Source organism: Macaca thibetana, chromosome 6, assembly GCF_024542745.1.
Source record: "Macaca thibetana thibetana isolate TM-01 chromosome 6, ASM2454274v1, whole genome shotgun sequence".
Classification (NCBI taxonomy): domain Eukaryota; kingdom Metazoa; phylum Chordata; class Mammalia; order Primates; family Cercopithecidae; genus Macaca; species Macaca thibetana.
The window spans coordinates 65258201-65283961 of record NC_065583.1 but is presented as its reverse complement, the minus strand read 5'-3'; the positions used below and the strand labels follow the sequence as shown (position 1 = coordinate 65283961).

At 36.6% G+C, this 25761-nt stretch overlaps 2 protein-coding genes across 5 annotated transcripts in view; one reads left to right on the top strand and one right to left on the bottom strand.

The window, feature by feature from the left end:
- The window catches only part of ATG12 (autophagy related 12), a 1142999-nt gene that overhangs the window by 444826 nt on the left and 672412 nt on the right, over positions 1 to 25761 (bottom strand). The gene's annotated exons all lie outside the window — the stretch shown is intronic.
- The window catches only part of COMMD10 (COMM domain containing 10), a 971919-nt gene that overhangs the window by 872274 nt on the left and 73884 nt on the right, over positions 1 to 25761 (top strand). The window contains exon 6 of one of the 3 annotated variants that reach the window (XM_050793094.1): positions 12621 to 12694. The exons of the other annotated variants lie outside the window; for them this stretch is intronic. Coding sequence (XP_050649051.1) covers positions 12621 to 12694 — 74 coding nt within the window. The remainder of the gene's footprint in view (positions 1 to 12620; positions 12695 to 25761) is intronic. 3 annotated transcript variants of the gene reach the window in all.

Sequence of the window (25761 nt, the reverse complement as noted above, 5' to 3'; positions counted from 1 at the left end):
CAAATTCGCTAAAACTAAATATTCTATTTATAATAAGCACTTTGCTACATTTTACACCCCGTTGCCTTATATAACTTTCCACAGTTTTGACATTATAATATTGTGATTTTCTGTCAAACATTATGAGTTTATGGATGACAGAAGCATGCTATTTCCAGATTTTGGTATATATTCTAAGTAGGCAAATGTATTTGTCAATACTTTCTTTAACTTTCCCAACACCATTCATAAATGCCTGTATTTAGCATTTACTTGTCATTCCTGATCTGAAATTGAAATTTTCTTCATTTTCCTTCTTGCTTGTACCATATCTGTGGGTGTTGAAATGGGTAAAGAAAAGAACTTCCAAAAGCACTGCCTAGAAAACACGACCTCAAGAGTCTTCTAAGTGAGGGCTCTTTTGAGTGCTGGCACCGGAGACCTAACACAGATTAACGTAATCAAATATAGGAAACTGATTGGCTCAAACAGCTACATTGAAACAAGAGGTGAATCTCTAGCCTCAGCCATGGCAGAATCCAGGGGTTCCAGCACCACACAGTTTTGTTTCTGCATTCTTCGGTTTTGCTTTCCTCTGTGTTGGCTTTATTCTCTGACAGGGCTTCTCCATGGACTGCCTATGTGCACATGTGTATCATTCTTACAGTTCTGCATTTCAAATAAGTATGACTGACTGTTGTTTTCCCCAATGGCGATTAGTAATTTACAGGGGGAAAAATGTAGTGGCCCTGCTTGGTTCTCATGACTACTAGAGTTTGTGTAAGGAAGGCCACATGATTGATGAGTCTCTCAGTATCACACTGAATGGCATAGTGGTATTTCTGAAAAAGAAAAGATGCACTCAGACAGGTATAGATGTCTTCTTAAGTAGGGCTTAAGTTTCCCGTTGAAAACTGCCCTCCTTACTTTTGTTTCACTACCTAATATACCATAATTGAATTCAGTTGGGTTAACTTGCTTTCTTTTTTAGATGATGAAAACACTACTTCTGGCAAGATTGAGTCATTTATATCCAGTGTGAATTAGATCAGAATGGTTTCTCCTATTATGTAGCTGGGATCACTTTTATTGAAGGATTGGGAATTTTGGCCATGGGAAGGAAGGTGGGTATTTTGAAGCCTGGCAGTGTAGGAAAGTGGTAGATGGCATGGACTTTAGAAGTTATGTGGACCTAAGTGTGAGTCCTGGGACCCTACCACTTCTAATCTATGTGACCTTAGCCAAGTCACTTAGTTTTTCAAAAGCCCATTTTTTAACCTGTAAAATGAAAATAATAATACCTATCTCATAGAGTAGTTATGGAAATTAAATCAACTAGGTAAAGCATTTATTATGATCCTTAGACATGGTGGGTGTTCCATAATATTATTATGGCGGCTGATATTGTTACCACCGGTACTATTAATGGTACTAATAAACACTGCCCTTTTGCTACGCCTGTTCCTGATGGTCCCCAGCTAGCTAGAATTAAGAGGTCAAAAGTGTTCTGTTGTTCAACTAAGAACACATTAAATAAAATCTCACATTAAATTTTATAAACTAGTCTGGAAGTCTAACTACTACTCATAACATTATTTCTGTGGGGAAATTGGTTTAAAATTTTTTCAACTTAAAGAAAATATATTTTTGTAATGTAATGCATTTTTCAATGAGATGTGCCTGTGTGTGTGTTAAAAATCATGTATAGTTCTTCTTGTGAGGGGCAGCCAGTCAAGTAAGTGAGGGTCAGAATCTGTTTAAAAATAAACAGAGTCAAAGTAGATTCTATCAGAATAAAGTATATTTGGAGGGGCTGCTAACTGCTATACAGAGTTGCATCATGATCTTATGGCTTGCTTGGGGGGTCTGCTCAACTTGGACTAATTAAGCTACAAATAAAATTTCAAGCATTTTCATTTTGTTTTTGTATTCAGATATTTAGCACTTCACTTTAAAAGTCCTATCATAACTTGTGGCCCTTTAGAGTGGTAGGCTGATTGAGTCAATATTAGGAAATGTTATAATAAGCAAAGAATTCCCCTTAATTTGAGACTGTGCATTACGAAAACCGATCTCAATGAAAGCTACACAGATATGCCAGGATAAATGTACATAGCCACATAGATGATGGGCAAGTCAGCCTATTGTTCTTGTTTTTATTAATAACGTACAGTACAGAGGAACATTTTAAAAGCTATTCATATTCACAGAATTTAGAATAATTGATACATATTTGAAAAAGGTATTTACCACTTGCCACCGTTATCAAGGAGAATAAGTTCGTGGATAAATAATCTTAGACATACAGAGCTGTAATATTACTTTCTATATTAAAAAACTTGCTCTTACCAGATTATGGCAGATGGGAGGCAGGACTAGATTGCAGCTCTGGACAGAGCAACGTGTGGTGGCTTGCATTGTGAATTTTAGCTCCAGATTGACTACAAGAACAAACCAGCAATCCTGGAGGACCCACAGACCCTCTGAAGGAAGCAGACTGCTCCTGCAGGACCCAGGTGACACCCCAAATACTGCGAGTGCCCCAACTGCGGAAGTGGGAAAGGGAGACCCTCTTCTCCCAAACGCACACCCCCACTGGAGAAGCTGAAGGTCTTTTTGTAGGAGAAGTTTCTGACCTTAATTAGAGCTGAGTCCATTTAGAGAGCTGAACAAAATATAGGGGTGAAGGAAGCAGCAGAAAGGCCCTGGAGCTCACTGGGTCCCCTAGCAGGCCATTCCTGCATGACACCACAGGGATCCATCAGGAGAGTGGCCAGGGGAGCAAGGGATAAAACTCCACAGAGAGAAGGAAATCTCTAGCTGAACTTTGTAACAATTTGAACAGGGTGAGAAGCCTCCTGGCCAGAACTCAGGGGAGGACACAAATCTGGTGTGCACACTCAACAGGTAAGGGAACCAAGCCCTTTTCTTTTACAGCTGAGAGGCAGATAGCCTGGGGCAAGTTTTCAAGCCTGTCTCACCCACTACCTCGAAACAGACTTGGGGCTGTTGGGGGGCTCCGTGGGAGTGAGACTGGCCCTTTGGTTTGCATAAAAGCTGGGTGATGCCTGTGACTGCCAGCTTTCCCCCACTTCCCTGACAACCTGCATGACTCAGCAGAGGCATCCATAATCCTCCTAGGTACACAACTCTAGTGACCTGGGAATCTCACCCCCTTCCCCAACAGCAACTGCAGCAATGACCCACCCAAGGAGAGTCTGAGCTCAGACATACCTAGCCCTGCCCACACCTGATGGTCCTTCCCTACCCACCCTTGTAGTGGAAGACAAAGGGCATATAATCTTGGGAGTTCTAAGCTCCTGTCTACCGCTGGTCCCTCTCCATACAACTATAGCTGATGGTCTCTGGAAAAACGCCACCTCTTGGCAGGAGGCCAACCAGCACTAAAATAGAGAATTAAACCACCAAAGCTAAGAACCTTCACGGAGTCCATTGCACCCCCCACCCCCGCTACCTCCACTGGAACAGGTGCTGGTATCCACGGAGAAGAGACCCATAGATGGTTCACATCACAGGATGTGATATTGTGCAGACAACACCCAGTACTAGCCAGGAGCTGGGTAGACTTGCTGGGTGGCTAGACCCAGAAGACAGTAATTACTGCAGTTTGGCTCACAGGAAACCACGTCCATAGGAAAACGGAGAGAGTACTACATCAAGGGAACACCCCGTGGGACAAAAGAATCTGAACAACAGCCTTCAGCCCTAGACCATCCCTCTGACAGAGTCTACCTAAATGAGAAGAACCAGAAAACCAATTCTGGTAATATGACAAAACAAGGCTCTTTAACACGCCCCCACAAAATCACACTAGGTCACCAGCAGTGGATCCAAACCAAGAAGAAATCCCTGGTTTACCTGAAGAAGAATTCAGGAGGTGAGTTATTAAGTAATCAGAGAGGCACCAGAGAAAAGTGAAGCCCAATGCAAGGAAATCCAAAAAACAATACAAGAAGTGAAGGGAGAAATATTCAAGGAAATAGACACTTTAAAGAAAAAACAATCAAAAATTCAGGAAACTTTGCACAAACTTACAGAAATGCAAAATGCTCCAGAAAGTCTCAGCAATAGAATTGAACAATTATAAGAAAGAAATTAAGAGGTCAAAGATGAGGTCTTCAAATTAATCCAATCCAACAAAGACAAAGAAAAAAGAAAATATGAACAAAGTTTCCAAAAAGTCTGGGATTACGTTAAACAACCAAACCTAAGAATAATAGGTGTTCCTGAGGAAGAAGAGAATTCTGAAAGCTTGGAAAGCATATTTGATGGAATAATCTGGGAAAACTTCCCCAGCCTTGCTAGAAACGTAGACATCCAAACACAAGAAGCACAAAGAACACCTGGAAAATTCATCACAGAAAGATCATGACACACTGTCATCGGGTTATCCAAAGTTAAGACGAAAGAAAGAATCTTAAGAACTGTGCGACAGAAGCACCAGGTAACTAACTTATAAAGGAAACCCTATCGGATTAACAGCAGATTTCTTAGCAGAAATCCTATAAGCTAGAAGGGATTGGGGCCCTATCTTCAGCCTCCTCACACAAAACAATTAGCCAAGAATTTTGTATCCAGCGAAACTAAGCATCATATATGAAGGAAAGATAGTCTTTTTCGGAAAAACAAATGCTGAGAGAATTCACCATTACCAAACCACCACTACAAGAACTGCTAAAAAGAGATCTAAATCTGGAAACAAATTCTGGAAACACATTAAAACAGAACCTCTTTAAAGAATAAATCACACAGGACCTATAAAACAAAAATACACATTAAAAAGCAAAAACAAAACAAAGTATGCAGGCAACAAAGAGCACGATGAATGCAATGGTACCTCACATATCAATACTGACGTTGAATGTAAATGGCCTAAATGTTCCACTTAAAAGATACAGAACCACAGAATGGATAAGAACTCTCAAGAAACTATCTGCTGCCTTCAGGAGACTCACCTAACACATAAGGACTCACATAAACTGAAAGTAAAGGGGTGGAAAAAGGCATTTCATGCAAATGGACACCAAAAGCAAACGGGAAGCTATTCTTATATCAGACAAAACAAACTTTAAAGCAACAGCAGTTAAAGAGACATTATGTAATAGTAGAAGGCCTTGTCCAACAGGAAAATATCACAATCCTAAACATATGCACCTAACACTGGAGCTCCAAAATATATAAAACAATTGCTAATAGACCTAAGAAATGAGATAGACAGCAACACAATAATAGTGGAGGACTTTAGTACTCCACTGACAGCACTAGACAGGTCATCAAGACAGAAAGTCAACATAGAAACAATGAATTTAAACTTGGAACAAATGGACTTAGCAGATACATACGGAACATTTTATCCAACAACCACAGAATATGCATTCTGTTCAACAGTGCATGGAACTCTCTCCAAGATAGACCATATGATTGAGGCCATAAAACGAGCCTCAGTAAATTTAAGAAAATTGAAATTATATCAAGCCACTCTCTCAGACCACAGTGGAATAAAACTGGAAATCGACTCCAAAAGGAACCTTAAAAACGATGCAAATACATGGAAATTAAATAACTTGCTCCCGAATGAGCATTGGGTAAAAACGAAATCAAGATGGAAATTAAGAAATTCTTTGAACTGAACGACAATAATGACACGACCTATCAAAACCTCTGGGATACAGCAAAGGCAGTGCTAAGAGGAAAGTTCATTGCCCCAAATGCCTAAATCAAAAAGACTGAAAGAGCACAAACTGACATTCCAAGGTCACACCTCAAGGAACTAGAGAAACAAGAACAAACGAAACCCCAACCCAGCAAAAGAAAGGAAATAACCAAGATCAGAGCAGAACTAAATGAAATTGAAACAAAAACAGTACAAAAGATACATGAAACAAAAAGCTGCTTCTTTGAAAAGATAAATAAAATTGATAGACTATTGGCAAGCCTAATCAAGAAAAGAAGAGAGAAAATCCAAATAACCTCACTAAGAAACAAAACAGGAGATATTACAGCTGACACCCCTGAACTGCAAAAGATCATTCAAGGCTGTTTTGAACACGTTTATGCACATAAACGAGAAAACCAAGATGAGATGGAGAAATTTCTGGAAAGATACAGCTCTTAGCTGCTTACATCAGGAAGAATTGGATTCCCTGAACAGACCAATAACAGGCAGTGCGATTGAAATGGTAAGTTAAAAAATTACCAACAAGAAAAGTCCAGGACCAGACGGATTCACAGCAGAATTCTACCAGATACTCAAAGAATTGGTACCTATCCTTTTGACACTATTCCACAAGATAAAAAAGGAGCCCTTCCTAATTAATTCTGTGAAGCTGGCGTCACCCTAATACCAAAACCAGGAAAGGACATAACCAAAAAAGAAAACTACAGACCGATATCCTTGATGAACACAGATGCTAAAATCCTTTACAAAATACCAGCTAACCAAATCCAACAACATATCAAAAAGATAATCCACTATGATCAAGTGGTTTTCATACCAGGGATGCAGGTATGGCTTAACATAAACAAGTCAGTAAATGTGATTCACCATGTAAACAGAATTAAAAACAAAAATCACATGATTATCTCCATAAATACAGAAAAAGCATTCAGCAAAATCCAGCATTTTTTACAGTTAAAACTCTCAGCAAAATCAGCATACAAGGGACGTACCATAATATAATAAAAGTCATCTGTGACAAACCCACAGCCCACATAATACTGAAAGGGGAAAAGTTGAAAGCATTTCCTCTGGGAACTGGAACAAGACAAGGATACCTACTCTCACTACTCCTTTTCAGTATAGTACTGGGAGTCCTGGCCAGAGCAATCAGACAAGAGAAAGAAAGAAAGAACATCCAAATTGGTAAAGAGGAATTCAGACCATCAGTGTTTAACGATATGATTGTTTACCTTCAAAACCCTAAGAACTCCTCCAGAAAACTTCTAGAACTGATAAAAGAATTCAGCAAAGTTTCCGGATACAAGATTAATGTGAACAAATCAGTAGCTATTCTATACACCAAGAGCGACCAAGCAGAAAATCAAATCAAGAACTCAACCCCTTTTACAATAACAAATAAATAAATAAAATACTTAGGAATATACCTAACCAAGGAGTCAAAGACCTCTACAAGAAAAATTACAAAACACTGCTGAAAGAAATCATAGATGTCACAAACGAATGGAAACACATCCCATGCTCACGGTTGGGCAGAATCAATATTGTAGAAATGACCATACTGCCAAAAGCAATCTACAGATTCAGCAGAATCTCCATCAAAATACCACCAGCATTCTTCACAGAATTAGAAGAAACAATTCTAACATTCATATGGAACCCAAACAGCCCTCATAGCCAAGGCAAGACTAAACAAAAAAGAACAAATCTGGAGGCATCATACTACCTGATTTCAAACTATACTATAAGGCCATAGTCACCAAAACAGCATGGTACTGGTATAAAAATAGGCACAGAGACCAATGGAACAGAATAGAGAACCCAGAAATAAACCCAAATACTTACAGCCAACTTATCTTTGACAAAGCAAACAAAAACATAAAGTGGGGGAAAGGACACCCTTTTTAACAAATGGTGCTGGGATAATTGGCTAGCCACATGTAGCAGAATGAAACTGGATCCTTATCTCTCCCCTTATACAAAAATCAACTCAAGATGGATTAAGGACTTAGACCTGACATTATAAAAATTCTAGAAGATAACATTGGAAAACCCTTCTAGACATTGACCTAGGCAAGAATTTCATGACCAGGAACCCAAAAGCAAATGCAATAAAAAAAAAAGATAAATAGCTGGGACCTAATTAAATTAAAGAGCTTTTGCGTGGCAAAAGGAATAATCAGCAGAGTAAACAGACAGCCCACAGAGTGGGAGAAAATCTTCACAGTCTACACCTCTGACAAAGGACTAATACCCAGTATCTACAATGAAACTCAAATCAGTAAGAAAAAAAAATCCCATCAAAAAGTGGACTAAAGACATGAATAGACAATTCTCAAAAGAGGATACAACAAATGGCCAACAAACATATGCAAAAATGCTCAACATCACTAATGATCAGGGAAATACAAATCAAAACCACAATGCAATGCCACCTTACTCCCGCAAGAACAGCCATAATCAGAAAATCAGTGAACAGTAGATGTTGGCATGGATGCAGTGATCAGGGAACACTTCTACACTGCTGGTGGGAATGTAAACTAGTACAGCCACTGTGGAAAACAGTGTGGAGATTCCTTAAAGAATTAAAAGCAGAATTACCATTTGATCCAGCAGTCCCACTACTGGGTATCTACCCAGAGGAAAAGAAGTCATTATTTGAAAAAGATACTTGTGCACACACACATTTATAGCAGCACAATTGACAGTTGCAAAGTCATGGAACCAACCCAAATGCCCATCAACCAACGAGTGGATAAAGAAACTGGGGTGGGTGTGTGTGTGTGTGTATGTGTGTGTGTGTGTATGATGGAATACTACTCAGTCATAAAAAGGAATGAATTAACAGCATTTTCAGTGACCTGGATGAGATTGGAGACTATTATTCTAAGTGAAGTAACTCAAGAGTGGAAAACCAACCATTGTGTGTTCTCACTGTTTTGTGGGTGCTAAACTATGGGGACACAGAGGCATTAGAATGATACAGTGGACTTTGAGGACTTGGGGTGAGGAGGGTGTGGTGAGGGATAAAAGACTACAAATATAATGCAGTGTATACTGCTTGGGTGATGGGTGCACCAAAATTGCACAAATCTCCGCTAAAGAACTTACTCATGTAACCAAATACCACCTCTACCCCAATAACTCATGGAAAAGTAAATATGTTAAAAAAAAAAAAAAACAAACTTAATAGCCAAATCTGTTAACTCTGTGATTCCTGCTTTGGTTAATGTAGATTATTATCACATGATATTAAAGAGTCAGGATTATGGAGTTGATGTTTTACTGGTGCTTTTTTTAAAAAAAAAAGGAAAAAAAATGTTTTTTATTTAAGGCTGTGCACAGTACATACTTATATTCAAACATCCCTTTTGCCGTTAGTCACAGAAATACTAAATATGTATATGAATGGCTTTTCACAGTCTATATGATGACTGGAAAAATAGCTAATATAGTATATTCTAAATGATAAATCTTCATCTTCATATATAAAGACATCATATTACTAATTTTCAAATTTATCAAGAAGACACTGAACAAAACCTTAAAAAAATGGATATTGTTTTAATGTGATGTATGATTTACTAAATTAAGCTTAGGAGCATTGCTATATCTGTATTTCTCTCTTTCAATATGTGCTTACATACAAATAACAACTTTGTGAGTATTTTCTCCTTACAGATTTTCAGTAATTTATATCAGAAGTATATAATCAAGAAAGTTTAGTGTTTCTGTCACATAAATATTTATTTATTCTAAAGTAAACCCTTTCGGCGTTTTTTAATGTGGGGTTGCCTTATCAAATTTTGCGTAGCCTACATTACAATCATAGAATTTTGAGTTTTGGAAGAGACTGTAAAATTCATTTCATTCAGCATCCATTTGGTAGTAGTGTGCTTTGAAGACTTAGTAAGACATTAACACCTAGGACAACATTTATTACTTTGCACAATGTCATTGTATTAATGTTTTACCCAAACAGTACATGAAATTAGAGTACTTTTTTTCTTTTTCTTGCCAAATTATAAGTGGAGTTGAAAACAATTATTTTTTGGAGATATGATCTTGCCCTGTTGCCCATGCTGGAATGCAGTGGTGTGATCTTGGCTCACTGCAACCTCCACCTCCTGGGCTCAAGTGATCCATCCACCTCAGCCTCCTGAGTAGCTGGGACTTGAGTGCCACCAATCCTGGCTAATTTTTATTTTATTTTATTTTATTTTATTTTTGTAGAGACAGGTTCTCACTGTGTTGCTCAGGCTGGTCTCAAACTGAGCACAAACAATCCATCCGCCTCAGCCTCCCTGCACTCTGGGATTACAGATGTCAGCCACCGTGCTTGGCCCCAGAATTTTATTTTCTTTGAAATAGAAAATTCATGGAAGGATTCTGCCACTTTATTCACCTTTCTGACAGTGCAGTAAAGTGCAGATTAAAGTATAGTTCCCTGTGAAATAGCCAATTACCCTTTGAGTAGAACCACATAAAGAAGTACAGGGAGATCACATGACTTGCCTAGGTTATATATTGAGTCAGTAGGAGAAGTAGAAATACTAAGTGCAGATTCACAAGTCAGTTTAGCCCAGAGCTATGGGTACTTTCCTTGTGCTTATTACCCGGAAGGCTTTACAACCAACCACTGATGCCCCCTCCTGGCTCCCTCGTCTCACTTACACATATGCAGTCTTGATTATTTTGATAATTTTTCTACAACATTTATACACACCTCACACATAATTTTCATTGTTTTTTTAAACCTCAGTTTATAGCCTCAAATCAAGTTATACTCAGGAATGTACCTTGTACCCTTAAGCAGAAAGACCTTAATATTAGTTACAGCTGAAGACAGAGCTTAATTTTTAAGTACATTTTGGTTTTTCCCTTTCTGTATGCCTTTTGTAAGTGTTCACCTTTAGAAGCGAGTCTCTTGACTTCGCCTAATACTATAAAGAATTGCAAACATTGTATTGACATAATTGGTTGTTATGGAAGTCATTTTTAATAGAATGACCATACCTTATTTATTAAAAAATAATAGACTTTATTTTTTAGAGTAGTGTTACGTTAACAGTAAAACTGATAGGAAGGTATAGAGATGTCCCATATATTCCTTTCCCCTATACGTGCATAGCCTATCCAATTATCAGTATCCCCCATTAGAGTGATATGTTTGTCACAATGGAAGAACCTATATAATTATCACTGAAGACCCCAGTTAATATATGGGTTCACTTTTGGTATCATACATTTCATGGATTTGAACAAGTGTGTAATGACAATATATCCACCATTGTAGTACTATATAGCATAATTTCTACTACACTGAAAATCCTCTACACTCCTGTTTCGCATTTTCAGAAATGTCATATAGCTGGGATCCTACAGTATGAAGTCTTTTCAGATTTGCTGCTTTCACTTAGTAGTATGCATTTAAGGTTTCTCTGTGTCTTTTCATGCATTGATAGCTCATTTATTTTTAGTACTAAATAATCTCTTGTCTGAAGGTACCACAGTTTATTCATTCACCTACTGAAGGACATCTTGATTGCTTCTAAGTTTTGCTAAGTATAAATAAAGCTGCTGTACCTTCCATGTGCAAATTTTTGTATACATGTAAGTCTTCAACTCCTTTGGATAAATACCAAGGAACATGTTTGCTGGATTGTATGGTAACAGCATGTTTAGTTTTGTGAGAAACTACCAAACTGTCTTCCAAGGTGGTTGTATCATTTTGCATTTCCAATAACAATGAAATGAGGGTTCTTGTTGCTCCACATCCTCACCAGCATTTGGTAGTGTCAATGTTCTAGATTTTGGCTGTTTTAGTAAGTGTGTAGTAGTTTCTCATTTTTGTTTTAATTTGGATTTCTCTACTGACATACGGTGTGGAGTATGTTTTTATATATTTATTTGGCATCTGTGTAACTTCTTTGATGAGGTATCTGTTTAGGTCTTTGGCTCACTTTTAAGGTGTGTTGTTTTCTTATTGTTGAGTTTTGAGAGTTCTTTATATATTTTGGATAACGTTCCTTTATATCGGACATGTCATTTACAGATATTCTCTCCCAGTCATCTTTGGCTTGTCTTTTTTATTCTCTTGACAGTGTCTTCCCCAGTATAGATTTTTTGTTTTTAACTTAATGAAGTCCAGCTTGTCACTCCTTTCTCTTATGGACTGTAGCTTTGATATTGTATCTAAAAAGTCTGTTTGTTCAAAATAATAATGATTTGGATCTGTTAGATCAATTAAGAATGAAAAAAAGTTATTTTGCCTTTATGTGTTCTTTCCCTAATGCTCCCTCTTTATGTGGATGTGAGTTTCTGACCTATCTCCTTTAAAGTCATAGTGTAAAAATTACAAGGCACATCCCTGCATGTTCTTTGCTTTGCTGTCTTTCTATCTCTTATCTTACTCTGTATGAATAAACACCTATTGCAACATTAGAGGCTGTTGATCACCTAATAAATTCTTCAAACTACCTCCTCCCTTGAGGTCTTGACATACTTCGCCTATGCACTCAAGTTACTCTCCTACTTTTTACGTCTTTTCAGTGGATGCCACCAAAAACTCATCCTTAAGATTATAGCCACATTTCCCTCTATAGCCACATATAATCTTAAGGGTGTCTGTGCAAATGAACATACATCTTTCCTTAACATCAAATCCAGTTTTCATTCTGTGCATATGACTTCCTCAGGTTTCCACAAATTCTAACTGATTATTTACCTCAAGTCAATTTTGATACCAGTTTCTGCATCATTCCCAAAATAAAACATTTGTCTTCACCTAAAAAAAAAACAAAAACAAAAAAAACAAAAAAAAATCTTTCTAAAGAACTTTAAAAACCATTTCTTGTGAGGCAGGTCCACTAGCCTAAAATTTTCTTGATTTTTATTTGCCTGAGAGGATATTTATTTCTCCTTCACTTTTTAAAATAAACAGGGTCTCGTCATGCTGCCCAGGTTGGTCTTCAACTCCTGGGCTCAAGCGATCCTCCCAAGTATCTGGGATTACAGGTATGTGGCACCATGCCTGGCTTTCTTCTTCACTTTTAAAGGGTAATTTCAAAGGGCACAGAATTTTAGGGTGGTGGGTTTTTTCCTCAACACTAAATATTTTACTCCACTCTTTTTGTGTTTTTAATATTTGTGGATACATAGTAGGTGTATATATTTATGGGGAACTTGTGATGTTTTGATACAAGCATGCAATGTGTAATAATCACATCGTGGAGAATGGGGTATCTTTCCTCTCAAAGCATTTATCCCTTGTGTTACAGATAATCCAATTATATTATTTTAGTTATTTTTAAATGCACAATTAAATTATTATTGACTGTGGTCTCCTTGTTATGCCATCAAACAGTAGGTCTTATTCATTTTTTCTACATATATATTTTTGTACCCATCGCTCCACCCTTTTTGCTTGCACTGTTTCTGAGGAAAAATTGGATGTAATAATCTTTGCTCCTCTGTAAGATTTTTTTTCCCCCACTCTGGCGTCTTTCAGGATTGGTCTTTATCTTTGATATTCTGTAATTTGAATATGATATCCTTAAGTGTAGTTTCTTTGGCATTTACCTCGTTTGGTGCTCTGTGAGCTCCATGGATTTGTGGTTTCATATCTGACATTAACCTGAGGACATTTTTAGTCATTATTGCTTTACATTTTTTTCTGTTCTTTTCTCTTTCTTCTAGAATTTTTATCACACATATGTTATACTTTTTGTAGTTGTCCCACATTTCCTCCTGGGTTTTGTTTTGTTGTTGTTGTTGTTGTGTTGTGGGTTTTTTTTTTTTTTTTTTTTGTCTTTGCATTTCAGTTTTGAAGTTTTCTTTTGAGATATTTTCAAACTCAGAGGTTGTTTCCTGAGTTTTGTCCATTCAACGGCATTCTTGATTTCTGTTACAGTATTTTTGGTCTCTAGCATTTCTTTTGGTTCTTTCTTAGATCTCTCTGCTTGTACTTCTCATCTGTTATTGCTGTCTTCTTTATCCCTTAGAGCCCTTAGCATATTAATCACAGTTGTTTTAAATTCCTGGTCTTATAATTCCAACATCCCTGCCATAGCTGTGTTTGGTTCTGATGCTCCTTCTGTCCTCTTCAAACTGTGTTTTTATGTTGGGAGAAGAGAAGTGTTCTATTGTCCTATGATTAAGTATCAGTTTTTTAGCAAGCCTGTGCCTCTTGACTGTGAACTTCACAAGTGCTTCTCAGTGTTTTCATCCCTTCTCCAGTTGGACAGATGGCTAGAGTGAGCTGGAGTTGGCTATTTTCTGTCTCCCACCTGGAAGGCTAGTGCCAACTGGAGTTGGATATTTTCCTTCCTGTAAGTCAGTTAGGCTCTGTAGAACTCCAATAGGTTAAGCTCTGTTTAAATAGTTTCCTCTGTGGATTGACCTTGGTGAGAAGAACAGAATGATCTGGCATATTTAAAAAATGGTGTGTCCTTCCTTTGCTGGAAGCACGAGTGGATTTTTCTCCGGTATTCACTGTGAGAACCAGATCAGGCTTCTGGAGGTTAAACTCAACAGAAGTGAGGCGCCTCCTTATGGAGGCTCCTGCATTTTTCAGTTTTTACAGTTGTCCACACTGACTCCAGCAGTTAATTGCTGTTTAAGTTTTCTTACACTGGCACTAGTTCCCATGGAGGGTTCTGCTTCTGGGTTTCTACTCCAATAAGTTATAATTCTCTGTATTTATATCTGTCTCTCCAATCTGGGGGGCAATGGTTTACCCTATGACTTTACTTCTCTCATAGATCCAAGAAGAATTGTTGATTTTTCAGTTTGTTGAGATTTTTATTTGTTGTTAGGATGAAATGGTGACTTCGAAGCTTCTTACATGCCAGACCAGAAACCAGAAATCCCAGCTGAATGTCACAGACTGACATGGACTACACTGAAGCATTAAAGAGAATAATAAGTTGTGGTTAGTTGTGGTTGGGTTTTAAGTCGGTGAAACAAAGTAAGGTTTTTAATTTATCCAAAGTTACACATCCTGCTAGTGACACAGGTGGGAATAGAATCTAAATATTTGGACTCCCAATTAAATTATCTTTCTATGTCACTAAATTCCACTTTTCTGAAAGGTGGTATGAAGGGTTCATATAGGGAAATATTACAGCAAGGCTTAAGTTATTGTTTCTAATACCATATTCATTTAGATGTTTTCTCCCTCCCCCCTCCTTTTTTTTTTTTAACCTTCTTTAATAATTTTCCTTTTAGTTCTGGTTCCTGCTGGTACTGAATATTAAGAAGATTATCTGCCATTTTTGAGGAGGAAATATCTAATAGTATAATCTTCCTCTGTGTTACAGCCAGAAGTATAACTGAAGCACCAATCTGCCTTTCCCCTTTATTTTGATTTACAGAATATGTTAAAATCAATAATAAGATGCAAACAAAAAATCATTCATTGAAACTTAATAAGCTTAATACAAATTCAGCACCATAATTGCAAGTTTAACATTATACTCCATTTTAATATTAATATTTGATCATACAATGGATGTCTGCATGTGAACCTTTTATTTACTGTGGAGGTCATGGTATATGGTACTAAAGAAGACGTTTAACTAGAGCTCAGTTTTTTTGATGAGCTCCCAGGTTCCCATCGCAATTTTAGACAACACATGCTGTTTTACTGGAAGAGTAACTAGAGGATATAGTCTGATCACTCTCTACCTCCCGTGGTAAACCTTCTGTTTGTTTTGTGAATTTGGTAGTTAAACTTGCCATCTCTGTTAGATGCTGCTAAATCAAACTAATAAAATGACTGCCAAGCTCCAGCCGCTCTTTGTTTTATTCCTTTAAACATAGATTCCTAAATGGTCATTATCTGGTTTGTCCAAAACCGCCTTAACTCTGAAAGCACTAATATCAAAAATATAAATTTTAAATTCTAAATGAAAGAGAGAAAGAAACCTCTTCATAAGTGAAAGCATTCCTTAAACAAATGAAAGCAAGCAGAATTTTTCACGGACATTTATTTTCACTTTTCTGACCATTATATGATTTTCCTAGCAATAAAAAACAATTCCCTGCAGTCCCTCCATATTTAGTTGTTGAAAGAGAAAAGTACATTAAATCTTAATGAGTATACTACCTGTATTAGCGTCTGGTGTTACTGAATTTTTACCGTCATCTAAAAGCAGTAATCATTCTTTACCTGGAGGAAGTTTCTAGTAATCTGTTTTATTAGCTGACTTTTCTAGCCTTCCTTTCAGTTACAGGATTTATTGAAAACTACCTCATATACATATGCACATATACACATATATGCATATATATATACACACATATGCCTTTAGATCTCTGTGTATGTACACATATAGACACGTGCATGCATGTTTTTGTGTGTATATGTTTTATGTGTATCTGTATGCTCCTTTCTAAATAGCATTCTATTTCATACCTTGGAAAAATATAAAATTAAAAAATGAGGTCAAGATGGCTTCTTTTGAGAAATAAGTTGTTATAACAGTTCCTTTCAGCTTCACATCATAGGTGTTAAGAACACTTGAGTATTTTTAATTTAAACATATTTTAGCATCTATTTGATTTTTACTTTATTTTCTTGATACTTTCAGTTACATATTTGCTTTATATTATTCTCAGTGCTTCTTATTTCCCTAAAACACTTGGAATCATTTCCACTGATTCTTTTTCCTCCTTTGTTAATTTACGTGTATCATTTGTATGATAGTGTCTGGAAGTAAAAGAGCACTTTAGAAACAAAATTGAATAAAATTTCATCATACTTAATTCTGAAAATTGTTTTCTGAAATTATTAGCTCATTGCTGAAATATCTTCAAATCAAACGTTTGGGACATCAGCTCCCAAGGAGCTTCATATTTAATTTATGGTAGGATATGATTGTGTATTTCACAAAAGTCATGAAGGAAATTTCTACAAATGTATTATGGATTTTAGGCCAGTAGAACTGTTTACGTTTCCTAATCTGTTTGTTCCATTGAGTAGCCTTAGAGTTGAAACAGCAGTTTCCATTTTTCTCATGGGTAGATAAACCCATATGCACATTTATCATTTATTTTTAGCACTGGAAAAGCATAGAAATTGGAGACAGTGGTCAGGCACGGTGGCTCATGCCTGTAATCCCAGCACTTTGGGAGGCCAAGGTGGGCAGATCACCTGAAGTCAGGAGTTCAAGACCAGCCTGGCTAACATGGTGAAACCCCGTTTGTATTAAAAATGCAAAAAAGTCAACCAGGTGCGGTGGTGCATGCCTGTAATCCCAGCTACTCGGGAGGCTGAGGCAGGATAATTGCTTGAATCCAGGAGGCAGAGGTTGCAGTGAGTCGAGATAGTGCCATTGCACTCCATCTTGGGCAACAAGAGTGAAACTCCATCTCAAAAAAAAAAAAGAAAGAAAAAGGAAAGAAAGGGAAAGGAAAAGGAAAAGGGAAGGAATTAGAATCAGTTGTTCATGTATTTGAAGAAAGAAAGAAATTGGAGATAGTTGTTCACGTATTTAAAGGAGGGAGAATATTCTTGGAGAATATCATTGATGAAATAAAAATAAAATTCATATGTACTCTATGGAAAATAAACTGCAATAAGCAAACCTTTTTGGCAGATTTTAAAATCAGATACATATTCCAGCCAGTGTGGGATATTCAGTCTAATTTCCTTTGAGAACCCCATTCTGTTGGATTGGTAGGCATGAGGAAGCAACAGCTCTTCTCTCTCCATCTCCTCAAAAAATTGTAAATAGAAGTGTTGTATGAAAAAAACTTCAAAGATACTATCTAGTTTTTTTTCTTTTGCTATTTTAGTAGGCTTTTTTATTTTTTTAAGAACTAAGGTTAGTGAACATTTGAGAGAATCAGAAGTACTTTTCATATGTTTTTTCCCTTCTTGAACTGAATTATTTGAATCAGGTAAATTTCTCTATTAATTATAATTATTATATCACGATGTGTGTTATATTCAATCTAGAATACTTGCTTTTTTTTACTCCCATGATTTTGAAATAAGCATATAGGCATTTAAGTTTTAGGAGTTACAAATGTCCAATAGCTTGTTTTATATTGATATGAATTGCATTTTGTTTTATTACTAATAGTTTACATGAATCTGTATATCCAAGTTGTGAACCACTGAAATGAGTAATTCCCTGTCTTAGAGAAGTACATGAGTATAGTGAGAGATCTCTTACTTTCTAGATTCTTCTTTTTGGTCCTTCAAGAAGTTATACAAAGATAATATTGATGTTCTCTTTTATTCATCAGTTTATCTCAACTGGTTTCAGAATATTGCAGTATCAGAGAGGGGAAAGAAATCAGTATTTCAGCATTTTTTTTTTTTTTTTTTCTTGAGACAAAGTCTCACTCTGTCACCCAAGCTGGAGTGCAGTGGTATGATCTGGGCTCACTGCAACCTCCGCCTCCCAGGTTCAAGCAATTCTTATGCCTCAGCCTCCCAAGTAGTTGGGACCCCAGGCGCGCACCACCACACCCAGCCAATTTTTGTATTTTTAGTAGAGATGAGGTTTCACCACATTGGCCAGGCTAGTCTCTAACTCCCAGTGATCTACCTGCCTCAGCCCCGCAAAGTGCTGGGATTACAGGTGTGAGCCACCATGCCCAGCCAAAAATCAGTATTTTCTCTCTATCACACTGCCAACCTTTAACATTGCCTCCCATTCTTTCTTTTGGCTGTTATTTAATGAGAGTCTGCTATGGGTGGGACATTGTGTAAACCTCTGGGAATGAGAGACCTTCATATTCCTGCTATTATGCAGTTGCAGTTTAGTAGAGATGGTAGGTAAGAACATGGGCTCCTGAATTGCATTGCCTAGGTTCTATTCTTGGTTGTGGTTGTACTGCTTACTAGTTAAGTTGAACAAGTCACTTCATTATTTGTTTCAGTTTCCTTCTTGCTGAAATAAATATAACTCTACCTTAAATAAGAGAATGTATAGGTTAAACAATCCAAGTAAAACATTTAGCACTAATGTTAGAAAAGGGAACATACAGATTAGTATCTCTAACCATGTTGTAAAAGTGATTTGACCAGCCGTAGTCAGTTATAAACATTTTATTGCACTTTTGGAGCCTTTTCCAAGTCCTGTGTAGCCTTTGGAATACCCTCTGTTCACCTCCCCACACCAAAAAACCTCCTGTAAGTCCATCACTTCTTGGAAGCTTTCTCATTTCATATCTCCTGGCTAGCCATTCCTATACATGAAGCAGCCACGACTCCTCGTTATGCACTGTGCAGTAATGAACAGTTATTTCCTCCTTGTACATGTTGGTAATGTGGATTATTTATTTGAGTTCTGACTCTTTGTAATCCCTTTGTTTATAATTTTAAGTTCTTAGAAGGATAGGGACCATAGTAATCTACCTTGGTCTATGTGACATTTACACCTTAAGTATTTAATAATTGAAATACATAAAAGTAATTTCAGTGGAGGTGAACACAAGCTTTCTTTTTTCACTGTGTGAGTAGAGATAGAGGTGACCACGTATTTTTTCTCATTTTGCTTTTTTACTAAGTTTTCTCTGATTGAGAACAAACAGGGAAGTCTGAACAGTTTCCTGTTATTTTATCTTTTGGTTGTAGAAGCATACAAATTTCTGTTGAATGCTTTGTAAGGGTTACCTCTTTTATTATTTTTTTAAATATATACTTTAAGTTCTAGGGTACATGTGCACAATGTGCAGGTTTGTTACATATGTATACATGTACCATGTTGGTGTGCTGCACCCATTAACTCACTATTTACATTAGGTATATCTCGTAATGCTATCCCTCCCCCCACCCCACAACAGGCCCTGGTGTGTGATGTTCCCCTTCCTGTGTCCAGGTGTTCTCATTGTTCAATTCCCACCTATGAGTGAGAACATGCGGTGTGTGGTTTTTTTTTTTTTTTTTGTCTTTGCTTTAGTTTGCTGAGAATGGTGGTTTCCAGCTTCATCCATGTCCCTACAAAGGACATGAACTCATCCATTTTTATGGCTGCATAGTATTCCATTGTATATATGTGCCACATTTTCTTAATCCAGTCTATCATTGATGGACATTCGGATTGGTTCCAAGTCTATGCTGTTGTGAAAAGTACCACAGTAAACATATGTGTGCATGTGTCTTTATAGCAGCATGATTGATAATCCTTTGGGTATATACCCAGTAATAGAATGGCTGGATCAAATGGTATTTCTAGTTCTAGATCCTTGAGGAATCGCCACACTGTCTTCCACAATGGTTGAACTAGTTTACACTCCCACGAACAGTGTAAAAGTGTTCCTGTTTCTCCACATCCTCTCCAGCATCTGTTGTTCCTAACTTTTTAATTATTGCCATTCTAACTGGTGTGAGATGGTATCTCATTGTGGTTTTGTTTGCATTTCTCTGATGGCCAGTGATGATGAGCATTTTTTCATGTGTCTGTTGGCTGCGTAAATATCTTTTGAGAAGTGTCTATTCATATCCTTTGCCCACTTTTTGATGGGGTTGTTTTTGTTTTTCTTGTAAATTTGTTTGAGTTCTTTGTAGGTTCTGGGTATTAGTCCTTTGTCAGATGAGTAGATTGCAAAAATTTACTCCCATTCCATAGGTTGCCTGTCACTCTAGTGATAGTTTCTTTTGCTGTGCAGAAGTTCTTTAATTAGATCCCATTTGTCCATTTTGGCTTTTATTGCCATTGGTTTTGGTGTTTTAGACATGAAGTCCTTGCCCATGCCCATGTCCTGAATGGTATTGCCTAGGTTTTCTTCTAAGGTTTTTATGGTTTTAGGTCTAACATGTAAGTCTTTAATCCATCTTGAATTAATTTTTGTATAAGGTGCAAGGAAAGGATCCAGTTTCTGCTTTCTACATATGGCTAGCCAATTTTCCCAGCACGATTTATTAAATAGGGAATCCTTTCCCCATTTCTTGTTTTTCTCAGGTTTGTCAAAGATCAGATGGCTGTAGATGTGTGGTATTATTTCTGAGACCTCTGTTCTGTTCCATTGGTCTATATCTCTGTTTTGGTACCAGTACCATGCTGTTTTGGTTACTGTAGCCTTGTAGTATAGTTTGAAGTCAGGTAGCGTGATGCCTCCAGTTTTGTTCTTTTGGCTTAGGATTGTCTTGGCAGTGCGGGCTCTTTTTTGGTTCCATATGAACTTTAAAGTAGTTTTTTCCAATTCTGTGAAGAAAGTAATTGGTAACTTGATGGGGATGGCATTGCATCTATAAATTACCTTGGGCAGTATGGCCATTTTCACGATATTGATTCTTCTTATCCATGAGCATGGTATGTTCTTCCATTTGTTTGTGTCCTCTTTTATTTCATTGGGAAGTGGTTTGTAGTTCTCCAAGTTCTCCTTGAAGAGGTCCTTCACATCCCTTGTAAGTCGGATTCCTAGGTATTTTATTCTTTGAAGCTATTGTATATGGGAGTTCATTCCTGATTTGGCTCTCTGTTTGTCTGTTACTGGTATATAAGAATGCTTGTGATTTTTGCACATTGATTTTGTATCCTGAGACTTTGCTGAAATTGCTTATCAGCTTAAGGAGATTTTGGGCTGAGATGATGGGGTTTTCTAAATATACAGTCATGTCATCTGCAAAGAGGGACAATTTGACTTCCTCTTTTCCTAATTGAATACCGTTTATTTCTTTCTCCTGCCTGATTGCCCTGGCCAGAACTTCCAACACTATGTTGAATAGGAGTGGTGATACTTAAACTGTTACACAGTTATAGCTGTGTATTTATGGGATGCAGGTACTGTTTATCCATTGTAATTGTAGTTTGTTTGTTAGATCAAACATTGGGAAAATCTTTTGTTGTGAGTGGTGATTTTCTAAATTTTTACTTTTATTTTTTTATTTATTTGCCAGATTCTGTCTCTCTTTTCTTTGTTCTTGGTGTACTAATTTGATTCCTCTTCCATGGCTATTCCACTTTTTCCAGGTCTTACCCTAAAGCCTTTCAAAGCGATATGATTAGATCAACTTTTTTTTTCTTTTTGTTTGTGGTTTGCACATCATATGCTGTACTTTGACTAATTTAATAATTTTTTCTATAATTCTGTGGAAATTTTAACTTTAATTTTGTTTTCCCCTGACCTTTATAAAAACAAGGTATTAAATATAATATTTTCTAGTTACTGATTCAGGCTTTGTAAATTTGGCACTTAATAGTTTCACTGTTTTACAACAGAAAAGATTATCTTAACTGACCACTAACAACGTAATTGCCAGTTTGGTGCATGAAATCTGTAGTTAGTACTAATTTCAAAATAGTGTTTCTTGGCAGATAAACCCAAAGCTCAGAATATTCTGTATGATTTTTAGTTCTAAAGAAGTACCTTGCAAGTATTACTGTTAGTCTTGTTTTGTGCAGGAAGTAATAGACCAGGAGAGTTAAAAAGACTTATTTGTTTATTCATATGGCTAGTATGTGTGGTACTACTGAACTGAACCCATGCTTCTGCCTCCTAGTTAAATGGTCTTAAAACACTAAGAAAAAAAGCCAACATATAAAATTCAATAGCGGTTAGTAGCAAGGAATTCAGTGTTATCTGAAGTCATAGCATGCTTGTTAAAATATTTTCAGTTAATTTTCTCCATGCATCACTTAAATATGTTTTTATATATATTTAAAATTTTTTTGTACAGATCTATTTAGCAATCTTCTTTAAGATATTGTTAGCTACTCATTCACAAAAATGGTGACATTTTATTTTTAAAAAACATTTTATATAGTTACTCTATTCTGGTGCAATAATAATACTACACACTGGGTAATTTGTAAAGAAAAAAGATTTATTTGACCCATAATTCTGAAGGCTGAGAAGTCTGACAGCAGGATTCTGGCATCTGATAAGGGCCGTCTTGCTGCATCATTATGTGGCAGAAGGCATCACATGAAGAGGAGTTGTGCTTAGGAGACAGAGAAAAAATCGGGGCCAAACTTATTCTTTTTATAACTAACCCACTTCCTTGATAACTAACTCACTCCTGCAATAACAGTCTTAATCCATTCATAAGGGTAGTACTCACATGAACTAATCACCTCCTCAAGGTCCCACCTCTTAATACATTTGCAATGGCAGTTAAATTTCAACGTGAGTTTTTGAGGAGACAAACCATAGCAGTTACGTATTTTGTTAAACTTAAGCATTTTGCGCTATTAAAATTATGTGTGTATATATACATATATATATGCACACAAGCACACATATACAGGCATACTAATGTGTTTATATGTGTGTTTATAGATCTTTTTCCTTGGAAGATGAATAATTATATTTTAAAAGTCATTAATGGTAGGGATGACAGCAGAGGAAGCTGTGAGATGCAATCTAAGTAATATAGAGAATAAGGTAAGTATTTTGAAAACTGCTCAGTAAATTAGGGTGTATTTGTTGACAAGTAATAGATCACATTACAGACTTACCATTAGACATTGTTATTTATCTAGTAAGCATTTATGAATAGTCTGTGGTGATCTGTGTGTTTAGATTCCACGTACAGTCTGTCAACAAATTCTGTCATCTCTACTTTTGGGTTATATGCTAAATGCAACTACTTCTTACTACGTTTATCTCTGCCACCTTATTTCAAAACCAGGTTTTACTTATTTACTATACGATCTCGTCCAAGTGTTTATAGTGTTGGGATTTTTCTTTTCACAATCATTCATCGTAGGTAAAGAACTTATTTTTCTCTCACATGGTACATTAAAAGTAGAAGCAAGCAGGTAATTTTCTTAAAAACATTTTTTTACTTTGTCTAATATTATTATTATTCCTCTAGAAAAGATAATAATAACACATAGTTATAAGAACAGAATTGAGGAAGGTGACTTAATATTTGGAATTATTATTATATTTAATACTATTTTAGCTTTTTATCAATGCTTGGTATATTTTGTTAATAATTTAAATGTTGCTAAATTTTGGGCAAAATTACAATGGATTCATTAGGTTAGAGTTCTTCAGATAAATTGAACCAATAAGAGATGGTTATATCTCTGTATAATTATGTTTATGTGTGTGTGTATGTATATGTACATATATTTGTATGTATATGCAGTTGTGCATCACTTAATGACAGGGATACATTCTAAGAAATGTGTTTTAGGCAATCTGATCCTTGTACAAATGTCATAGAGTATACTTACATAAACCTAGATGGTATAGCCTACTACACACCTATGCTGTATCATATAGCCTGTTACTCCAAGACTATAAACCTATACAGCATGTTACTGTGCTGAATACTATAGGCAATTGCAAGACAATGTTAAGTATTTGTATATTTAAACATAGAAAAGGTAATGGATTGCACTACCACATTATGATGGCTATAGCATCACTAGGCCTTAGGAAATTTTGGTTCTATTTTAATCTTATGGGGCCACCATTGTATGTGCAGTTCATCGTTGACCAAAACATCATTATTCAGTGCATGACTGTATGTATATATTTGTTACTTATTAGCACATTAATATGGATTTGTATAAAGAAATTTCTAGTAGTGCCCAAATAACATACATAGATGCATTTGTAATTGCTTCTAGAATAGATGGAGAATTTTAAATAAGTAGATTCCAAAGGTCAAAACAAGTTTAATATATGCCTATTTGCAGCTACATTAAACACACACACACACACACTGTCACTCACATACTCACAGAGGCAGTCAACTGTTCGTGAAATATTAATAAGATTATATTTTACAATGATATTTAAAACTTGAAACATACATACAAGACAATGAAGTGTGATAGCTCAGAGCACAGGCTTGGATCAGATAGAACAACATTTGACTTCTAGCTCTGGACTTTCTGAGCCTTGGTTTTCTTATGTGTCAAGTAATGATAATATCTACTTCTTTGTGTTGATTAAATGAGAATATATGTAAACTACTTGCCATGGTGCCCTGTACACACCATACACAATAAACTATTATCATCAGTATTTTAATTCAAAATTCCTTCTCCTGAACACAACTTGATAAATATCCTTTGGGTTTCTGTTCCAGCTTTCAAAAGTTGATTTAGTTTGTAATGTAACTTAGTGTAGTATAAATAATACCATAGAGTGAAACAACCATCTGTAGCAGTGGTTTGATGGGAAAATACAGTCACAACTACAGTTTGAAAAGCCAGAAACTGTATTTTTCCCTCCTGAAGTTATAAAAGTAGAAGTAGTAATCCTCTCTCCAGGCATCCTTTTATCTTTTGAAGAATAGAAATAAATTATATCTACATATCCAAGCCAGTAGTTGTCCTTCTGGATTGGGGCTTTTTGCAGAGCAGGCCTGCAAGGGGAATGAAGATCAGAAATGGAAATGAGGTTCCAATGACAGAAGGTAGTGAAATGCTGTGTGTGTGTGTGTGTGTGTGTGTGTGTGTGTGTGTGTGTGTGTAGAATGCAAGGGGAATTGGATAGAGAGGATCATGTGGGTGTAAAGTGGAAAGATAGGCCTAGGCCAGGGTGATAGATGTATAGAACTTCTTATGTTATGTTATGTTATGTTATGTTATGTTATGTTATGTTATGTGTAATGTTATGTTATGTTATGTTATGTTATGTTATGTTATGTTATGTTATTTTTTTTGAGACGGAGTCTCGCTGTGTCGCCCAGGCTGGAGTGCAGTGGCCAGATCTCGGCTCACTGCAAGTTCCGCCTCCCGGGTTTACGCCATTCTCCTGCCTCAGCCTCCTGAGTAGCTGGGACTACAGGCACCCGCCACCTTGCTCGGCTAGTTTTTTTGTATTTTTTTAGTAGACGGGGTTTCACCGTGTTAGCCAGGATGGTCTCGATCTCCTGACCTCGTGATCCGCCCGTCTCGGCCTCCCAAAGTGCTGGGATTACAGGCTTGAGCCACTGTGCCCGGCCCAGAACTTCTGATTTTAAAATAAGCGTGTAAGCTGTACACTATTTCATGAAGTTACTCTTGACATTTTGTTGAAATTAAATAATGAATTCATCATATTTTATGAGACCAACTTTAAGAAAACTAGCTGGATTTTTAATGGTTTGCTTCAACATAATAGTGGTATATAACAGTACAATCATCGAAGGCTATCAGAAAATCTATGTTAGAATTTTAATG